At 47.3% G+C, this 9,040-nt stretch overlaps 2 protein-coding genes across 4 annotated transcripts; one reads left to right on the top strand and one right to left on the bottom strand.

The window, feature by feature from the left end:
* Positions 1–650: 650 nt before the first annotated feature.
* Positions 651–4,206, bottom strand: Cryab (crystallin alpha B). Of its 2 annotated transcripts, XM_021206500.2 has the most exons (4): positions 4,082–4,206; positions 3,699–3,990; positions 2,452–2,574; positions 653–994 (listed from the first exon to the last, which is right to left on the bottom strand). In XM_021206500.2, exons 2-4 carry the CDS (start codon positions 3,897–3,899, stop codon positions 791–793), a joined length of 528 nt encoding a protein of 175 aa, XP_021062159.1. In that variant the 5' UTR covers positions 3,900–3,990; positions 4,082–4,206; the 3' UTR covers positions 653–790. The 2 variants fall into 2 exon arrangements, with proteins under 2 accessions (XP_021062157.1, XP_021062159.1); XM_021206498.1 differs by having other exon boundaries at positions 651–994; positions 3,699–4,206.
* On the top strand, positions 3,336–6,111 carry Hspb2 (heat shock protein family B (small) member 2). 2 transcript variants are annotated; one of them, XM_021206497.2, is made up of 3 exons: positions 3,336–3,537; positions 4,539–5,027; positions 5,737–6,111. In XM_021206497.2, exons 2-3 carry the CDS (start codon positions 4,934–4,936, stop codon positions 5,907–5,909), a joined length of 267 nt encoding a protein of 88 aa, XP_021062156.1. In that variant the 5' UTR covers positions 3,336–3,537; positions 4,539–4,933; the 3' UTR covers positions 5,910–6,111. The 2 variants fall into 2 exon arrangements, with proteins under 2 accessions (XP_021062156.1, XP_021062155.1); XM_021206496.2 differs by having other exon boundaries at positions 3,340–3,537; positions 5,455–6,111.
* The last annotated feature ends 2,929 nt before the right edge of the window (positions 6,112–9,040 follow it).

Raw genomic sequence — 9,040 nt, 5'->3', positions numbered from 1 at the left:
TTTTTTTTTTGGTTTCCTATTTTGTAGGGTTCCCCCTCCCCGGGGTTTAGTGATTTTAGGAGGAAGACATTCTTCTGATTTTTGGTGTTTTGTTTTTGCTGGATTTCTGTTGTTGTTGTCGTCATCATCATCATCATCGTTTTTACGTTTGGTAGAGAATGGATACTGTGCAGTCTTGGTTTAAAAGGTATCTGCTGACCAGTTTGTACTATATCCAAGAGGCGTGTTTGACAGCAACCACCCACATCCTATTTACTGTCCTGAAAATTAGCTGAGGACACTCAAGTCACACTAAGGTCACCATGTCCCCCTGATGAGTTAGTTAATTTCAGAGATACACCGAAGCCTTTTGTGTGGGCTTAGCCAGAGCTGATTCATCTTGACCCCTGCTGAGACATCACCATTTCTCTTTTCTTAGTCTACTCCTTACAACTCTGTCCTAACTAGTACAGCACGTTATATATAAACTAAGACTGGAATACCAGGGCAGTGAGTGGTTCGCCTCAGTTTGTACCATAGGAAGTACTGGAGCCAATCATTCTGAGCAAAAATACCCTTGGAGTCCCCTGAATCATAGTGTGGGAATTAGTAGATCTGCTATGTTTGCAGATTTATTTAAAACACACTTGAGTTTGCAAACATGAGGCAGGTCTGTTGCTGAACGATATTTTTATTAGCTTAATAATCTGGGCCAGCCCTTAGCATTAATAAGCTTCAGCACTAGTCACAGATTTTCATTCACTGATGGGAAACTTCCTTGTTTTAAAAAAACGCAATGAGGAAAGGGAATCTACTTCTTAGGGGCTGCGGTGACAGCAGGCTTCTCTTCACGGGTGATGGGAATGGTGCGCTCAGGGCCAGACGCCTGTTTCCTTGGTCCATTCACAGTGAGGACTCCATCAGATGACAGGGATGAAGTAATGGTGAGAGGATCCACATCGGCTGGGATCCGGTACTTCCTGTGGAACTCCCTGGAGATGAAGCCGTGTTCGTCCTAATCCAAGAGAATGAAAGACAAAGCAGAGAAATAAGAACAGGAAATACCACCACTTGCCCCAAGCTATCCCCCCCCCTTGGATTAGATCAAAAGGCCCTAAGATAAAAAGAAATATTTGGAGCTGGGGATACAGCCTAGTGGTGAAAGGCCCCGAGTTCATCTCCAATACTGTAAATATGCAGATAGCTAAGTCTAGAGCTGTTTGTCCAGGTTTAAGGCTAGCATCAACTATACAACCAGAGTCTAGGAAATCTGAAACCGTCCTCAACTTCATAGATCTTAAGACACAGTTACAATTCAGGGCACTTTCCACAAAGGAGTGAATCCATGGTGGCTGGACCCATAGAGTTTGGACTCTCACTTTGGCATTGAGGATCTGTCTGTATCCCTTAGGAAGCCCATACATTTTCCTAATTGCGCAGGAATGTCTCCGAATGTTCCTAACCCATGGGGTTGCTGATATTATATAAGGCGACTCTATCCGTGGCACTGTGGTCCAGTCCTAAATGCTGAGTAAAACTGAGTTATTAATTTTTGGTTTTTGATTCGTTTGAGATAAGTAGGTTTCTCTGTTGCGCCCCATTTCTCCTGGAACTCATTCTATAGACCAGGCTGGCTTCAAGCTCAGAATCTACCTGCCCCTGCCTCCCAAGTGCTGAGATTAAAGGCATGTACCAGCACTGCCCAGCTGAGTTATTAATTTTTTTTAAAGATTTATTTATTTGTTTTATGTATATGAGTGCTCTATCTTCATGTACACCTGCATGCCAGAAGAGGGCATCAGAACTCATTATAGATGGCTGTAAACCAACATGAGGTTGCTGGGACTTGAATGCAGGACCTCTGGAAGAGAAGGCAGTCTTAACTGCTCTTAACTGCTGAGTCATCTCTCCAGCCCCCAAGTCATTAATTTTTAAGAAGAAATCATAACACCTTTTTAGGGAGTTAAGAAAAAAATGGCCAAAAATACAAGAGGAATTGTTGCCTTCAACCCTGCAGTTATGGTCATCATGCACAACATACTGTGCCTAGGTCAATGGTTGCCAGTTTGGAGTACTGAAAGGACCCAAAGAGTTTTTTGGGGGCTTTTTTTGTTTGTTTGTTTATTTCTTAATGTTGATGCCTGAGTTACATTCCTAACACTTAAGATTTAATTGGCCTAAGGTGTGCTTTGGAATTCTGGGAACTGTTCTGATATCCTAATGTCACTGGACAAGACAAGGCCATCAAAAGGAACAGCAAGGGCAAACTTCTCTTAGCACAACCACAACACTATCCGCACAGCGAGCCCTAACTTAGCTTCCCAGTCATTGATCTGTAACTCCTGATCTAGTCGCTTATGTTTGGGGCCTGGAATTCTGCCAGCCTCGGAGGTACAGAGTACCCTGGTGGCAGTACCCGGCCCCCAGTGCGCACGAATGGATTCACAAAAGAAGACGGAAAGGTCCACACACCTGGCGCTCTTCATGCTTGCCGTGAACCTCAATCACGTCTCCCAGAACCTTGACTTTGAGCTCCTCCGGAGAGAAGTGCTTCACGTCCAGGTTCACAGAGAATCTGTCCTTCTCCAAACGCATCTAGAATAACAAGGTGGCAGGAGGAAGAGGAGGAGGAGGAGGAGGAGGAGGAGGAGGAGGAGAGTGTAGAACATTTATTAAGCTGGAGAAGGCTCATCGTTCAGCAGATTTACTTCCTGTCCAGGTAATTCATACTCCACTTGACAGCTGGGGGAAAGCACATCACCACCACCCCCTTTGAATAGCGACTCTGGTGCATATGAGCTATCATAGTGATACCCAAAGGACACCTCTTGGTCATCAGTCCCAAACTTTACTTAGAGGCACAGGAAAGAAGACAGAACAGTAGGGGACTAGTCACAGGATGGATCTGGCCATAGCATCTGCTGCCTCTCTACCCAATGCTGGCTTTGTCATTTGTCTATAAGACAAAGGCCCCCTTTTCCTTGTTCAGCTCCCTGCCAAGTTTCCAACCCACTTGATTTGGAATGTTCTGCCGGTCCTGTCCTTCCAAAGCCCTTGCTCACTCAGCTCCTGTTTCCTCACACTCGAATATTTTTAAACCAGAGTGTTATCTGTGACAGCTCTGTTAATCTTATCTCCCACCCTGTTAGGATAAGTCAGGGCTTCCCGAGAGTGGTCGAACAGTCACTCCTCTTAAGGCATGGACTGAAGTCAGTGCACTGTCTCAGCCCCAAGGAACCCAGAAAATCATAGACAAGGGATGAGAGAGAGAGAGAGAGAGAGAGAGAGAGAGAGAGAGAGAGAGAGAGAGAGAGAGAATATTGATTGATGTCTCCAGCTCCATCAACAAGGCCTAAAAAGTCCAGGTTGAGTGGGTTTCTATCTGATCTTTACAGTTTGAGGTGATAAAATCCTCCCAGACCATGATTATTGAAGAGGTAAGTAAAGGAGCTGAAGCAAACCAGAAATAGGCATCCTGCTCCATCATTAGAAGACAGAAGATGACCCTCACCATGCACGGAAAAATGGACCAGGAAACCGAGCATCAAACAGAAACAGGTGCCCGAAGTAAAAAGAAAACAGTAACTTCATTTCCCCCTCTGTACCTTACTTAGCACACATGCACAGATGCCTAAAATGGCTTGGGGGTGGGTGAAAGGGAAAAGGGACTGAGGGTCCAGGAAGGACACTCACCCCTGCCCTGGCATAGGCAGACTCACCTCTGAGAGTCCGGTGTCAATCCAGCTGGGTGCCCGCAGGAAGGAGGGTGGCCGAAGGTAGAAGGGGCTCAGGGAAGTGGCTGTCGAGAAGAGGTCAGACTCCAACAGGTGCTCTCCAAAGAACTGGTCAAAGAGGCGGCTTGGGGAGTGGAAGGGGAAGAAGGGGCGCCGGATCCAGGGGTGGTGAATGGCGATGTCCATTGTGGCTAGATGAATGTAGAGTCGGTTGGCTGGTCAACTCCTTCAGCAGCAGCTCCAGCCAGCCCCTTATATATGCAGTCTTGTGAAGCTTCTGGAATGGTGATGTCAGGGGTTTTATTATCCCAGCTCACCGCCCAGTTCATGGAGACTTGTGATCGGGGATTTGGCAGGGTGACACATACCCAGTACTCACTGAGCTAAGAAAAGAGAAACACAGGCAGGACTGAGCTGACCAGTGACTTGTCATGGTCTTGTTTCACTAGCGCTCTGTCCACACCCAGTGGCACCCACCCCATCCTTGTTCTCTGGAGCTAGGAAGGGAGCCTGGAATCCCAAGCAGCTGCTGGTGGGCCCCTCCTCCTCTCTAGTCTTGCATGCCAGGGGAATTGAGCCAGCAACTATCTTGGGCCTGGGCAGGGACTGGAATCTTCCTAGGCTGAGCCCCAGGGACATTAACTCTTTGTGGCGTCCTAGAGGAGAGCAGTGGCCACCAATATGTCAGAACTAAGTGTCTGACTGGAACCCTGAGTTGATCTAGGTTCAGAAGACACTGACATTACAAAGACAGAAGATGTTTCTTGCATTGTTGATGCTATGTGGCTCATAGAATATTAAGTCTTTTCTTTTTTTTTTTTCAAGTAATGTGCACAGTGCCTGAGACTGAGAAGGACAAAAGGTGATGCGGAATGTACAACTGGTGAAGGCCCAACTAGGCCTCTCCTTGCCCTCCTGCAGAGCAGTAGCTCACTCCAGGACCAGGACCCTCAGCTGTCCTTCCAGGCCCCTGCGACAGCTGAAGGGTGTGCAGAGGAGGGGACTTAGGGGGTCCAGGCTGTGCTGATCACACCCTCATAGCTGCACTCTAGACTTAGGCTCCCGGCCCTCCCCCACCCCCAGAGGCTCTGCACTATTTTGGGTGGTGTAGACCCCGCCCCCACTCTGACTGAGCCCTGGCTCTCCGTGAAGCTGGAGGGGTCGCCTTGATCTTGTCGGGGCTGCACTTGGGATCAGGGCTACAAGTCTCAACAGCAGTCATGTCGGGCCGCACAGTGCCACACGCCCACCCAGCCACGGCCGAGTACGAATTTGCCAACCCCAGCCGCCTGGGCGAGCAGCGCTTCGGAGAAGGTAGGGCCTAGATGCTTCCCACCCCCACCTCCCGAAATTCTGGGCTCACTGCCCGGCTTTACTGGCCTCTACTCTACCTGGGGCTTAAGTGAACTCCTGAGGTGAACCATCTCCCACTCCAGATTCCCCCCTCAAGCAAGACTCTCATTGGTCTTGCTACAGACTTCAGGACAAACTTTAGACCCGCAGGGTTTTAGGTAAGCCAGCCTTGCAGGCTTCAGAGCACCTTCTGGTTTAGCTTCTGTCCTCCCAATTCCAGCTCGCTTCCTCCGTGGCTATCTCCTTTCCTTTCCCAGCCCCTCTTCAGCAGTTCCCACCTGCTCTTCTGGCCCATGTCTCCAGATACCGCCTTTCATCCCTGTGCCCACTGCATCCTCCCTCATCCTGCCTCTTGCCTTCTCTTTCTCTCTCTGCCCCCCACCCCCAGGCCTCCTGCCAGAAGAGATCCTGACCCCCACCCTCTATCACGGTTACTATGTTCGGCCTCGGGCCGCCAGAGCTGGCGAGGGCGCCAGGGCAGGGGCCTCAGAGCTCAGGCTCAGTGAAGGCAAGTTCCAGGCGTTTCTGGATGTGAGCCACTTTACCCCAGATGAGGTGACCGTGAGGACTGTGGATAACCTACTGGAGGTGTCTGCCCGACACCCCCAGCGTCTGGATCGCCATGGCTTCGTGTCCCGAGAGTTCTGTCGCACCTATGTCCTGCCTGCAGATGTGGACCCCTGGCGGGTTCGAGCTGCTCTATCCCATGATGGCATCCTTAACTTGGAGGCGCCGCGGGGTGGCCGGCATTTGGACACGGAAGTCAATGAAGTCTACATCTCCCTGCTTCCTGCGCCTCCTGACCCAGAGGAAGAGGAAGAGATAGCCAGAGTTGAGCCCTGACTGCCAGCGATAGACCCAGCACCCAGTGAATCCCCTGTCTACCTTGGTGATTCCATAAATCCACCACACCCCAGAGGGAGCAGCATCCCTGGGAGATGGCATAGGTGCATGGTCCACAGTGTATGGTTTGGTCCCTTGATGTATCAAAGCCTTTGATTTAATTCTGGGTGGGGCTGAATAAACCAAAACCTGGGGGCTTGTTTGTGCTGTTTCTGTTCTGTTGCCTGGAAGACAGAATGGCAAACCAGTGGGCAGAAGATCCTAGGCAGCTATTTACACTGTGAAATATGCCCATCATTTCAGCATCCTGAGCTCACACTTGGATGCTGAGATCACACCCGGAAGCTGACACTGGCTCCAGATCAAATTCCTCGCTATAATTTTCTCACAATGCAACAAAAGAGAGAGTGATCCTGGGAGGGAGAGGGACAGGCCATCCAAACAGCCCAGAGGGCACTGTCTGAGCTGGCGATTAGAGACACAAAAACAAGGGTCTCCAGGCTGTCTGGCCCTTTTTGGGTAGGGGTTAGGAAAAATGTTTTTTTTTGGCTGGAGAGAGTTGCCTGAAGCTCTGGTTTGAATGCTTTGCTCCTCAAATCAATGGGGTATGTGTGGAAAGGTCTCTGAGAGAGGGAAGGAGTGCCCATACATGGGCACACAGACACATTAATCCACCATTATCACTGAACCTGCGACCTTCCTATTTGAGTACAGGGAAGACCTGTGCAAGAGAGCAATTGTGTCTGATTTTTGTAATAATCCACAGAGAGGAACCGTACAACACTATACCTAATCTAAGACTTTCAATTTAGTTTCTACTTCCATATTGTAGTGGGCATGGTCAGGAAAGGCTGAGGTGACTTCAGTGCTGGGACTATGGTGTGTTCAGAAAAGTCAGCCAGCACAGGTAGGCTGCAGCCATACTCTTTACGATCAAGAGAGCTTCATACATGCATATGATTTGAGGGGTGCCCAAAAGGTTTCCTTTTAGTCATTTCTAGATATCTATGAATGAATATGAATGTGAATGAATTATTCATCCCATGTTGTGGTGGATATTTGAAATTCTTTCATGAATGCGGTTGTTTCTTGGTTGGGGTTAAACTTTTTTATTTGAAACCCAACAAAAGTTATTAATCCTCTTACCAGAAAAAATACACACATGCAAATTTATCAACAAAGTTTTTGAGATCCATTCATGACCCCTGAGGTGAGCGCTTGTTTTCAAATCATTTTATTATTGGCCTTAAAATCACTTTCTTTTCCAAACAAAAGCAAGACCTGGAGTGGTAGAGTGCTTGCCTACCTCAGTGAGCACCTAGCACACCACAGGGAACCAGTGAAATGAAAGCACACCTCAGAGGAACAACTCGGTTACATTCTGCTCTTCATGTGGTAAATAGTTCAAGAAATATTTATCAAGCAATCAAGTGTGGGAGACAAGCATTGTCCATGGACGTCCTAAGGAGCAGGTGCCTTTGATTAGCTACCCTTGGCGATCCTAACATTTGGGTGAGCAGAAGTCTGAAGACAGTGTCTCTGACAGGACCAAGCAGATACTTTATAGTGGTGATCAGAAAACTACCACTTACAGACCAAGCTTGGCTGTGTGTGAGTGCATGTGCGTGTGCGTGTGCGTGTGTGTGTTACATTCTTAAAGAGTATAAAAGAAAATACATGACATGCCTGTAAAATTTAAGATATTTACTCTTTAACCTTTTGGGGGAAGATTTCTGGCTTGTATTATTAGCTATAAGATTAATAAAAACTTTTATCTTCATGCAGAAAGTTTAAAGAAGTGTCTAAGGAAAAGGAGCTATGGTACCTCCTCAGTCCTACAACTGTGACATTACACAGTTTATTTATTTTATAAATACAAATAAAAGTTTTAAGTAAAAATGAATAAATGGCCGGGCGTGACGGCGCACGCCTTTAATCCCAGCACTTGGGAGGCAGAGGCAGGCGGATTTCTGAGTTCGAGACCAGCCTGGTCTACAGAGTGAGTTCCAGGACAGCCAGGGCTATACAGAGAAACCCTGTCTCAAAAAACCTAAATAAATAAATAAATAAATAAAAGTTAGGTGTGGCGGCCCAATCCCAACGCTTGAGAGGTGAAGGCAGGAAGATCAGGAATGCAAAGTCACCTTCAGCTACATCATGAGTTTAAGGCCTGTCTAGACTGCATGAGGCCCTATCTAAAATATAATAATAAAATAAAGATTCTTTTCAAATTTCTACTCAGATTTCAAACTGAAGAACTTCCTAATTTTCCATATAGTTGAACTTAATTGGTCTACTTATTTGTTTGGGGGAAGCCAGGTCTCACACACACGTTAAGCCCATACTCTACCTAGCACTGAGCCCTGGGCTTTGTCTAAGTAAAAACAAAACAAAACAAAACAAAAAAAAAACAAAACAAGGAAACATTTGAAAAGTGCTGATTTAACTCAAACCTCCACTTCACCAAAACATCAAAATTCTTTTAAAGTTATTAATCCACTTCTGTGACATTTTGAGTTGCAGAGACTTCAAACTTCACAAATAGCCCACTCCATTTTCTTTTTGGGCATGTACACACATGCACATGAGCACACATACACATATAACAAGAGATTAAACCTAGGACCTTGTACATGCTAGGCAAATGCTCGACCACTGACCAGTTTTTACCATTTATTTTAGGACAGCCTCCAGCTAAGCTGCCCGGGTGGGTTTGACTTCACTACGTAGCCCAGACTGGCCTATCCTTCTGCCTTAGACTCCAGAGTACCTGAGATTGCAGGCGTGGCATCCTAAAAAAACTCAGGTCCAGGAACCCTAGCTAGGAGTGTCAAGGAAATGAAGAAAAGACAGACAGACGCACAGACAAACATACACTGAATCTGGGGTCAGGTTCTCCAACCCCTCAGCGTGTTTATTAGATACAGCACAGGGCTTGGGCTTGGTGGGAGGCTCTGTGTTGGACCTCGGACACTAGTGAGGAGGAAGCCGAAGTGGCTAGTCTTTGTACACGCTGATCAATCAGTCATAAACATCCATATTTAAAAGGCTGAGCTCGTATCCAAGTACACATTCACTGGGGATTTCAGTCTCTCGGGGCTTCCAACAGGCTGGCATAACCAAGGCTGGTT

The sequence above is a fragment of the Mus pahari genome, chromosome 10 (genome assembly GCF_900095145.1).
Source record: "Mus pahari chromosome 10, PAHARI_EIJ_v1.1, whole genome shotgun sequence".
NCBI classification, from domain to species: domain Eukaryota; kingdom Metazoa; phylum Chordata; class Mammalia; order Rodentia; family Muridae; genus Mus; species Mus pahari.
Note: the sequence above shows the minus strand (reverse complement) of the source record. Positions and strands in the feature narration are given on the sequence as shown.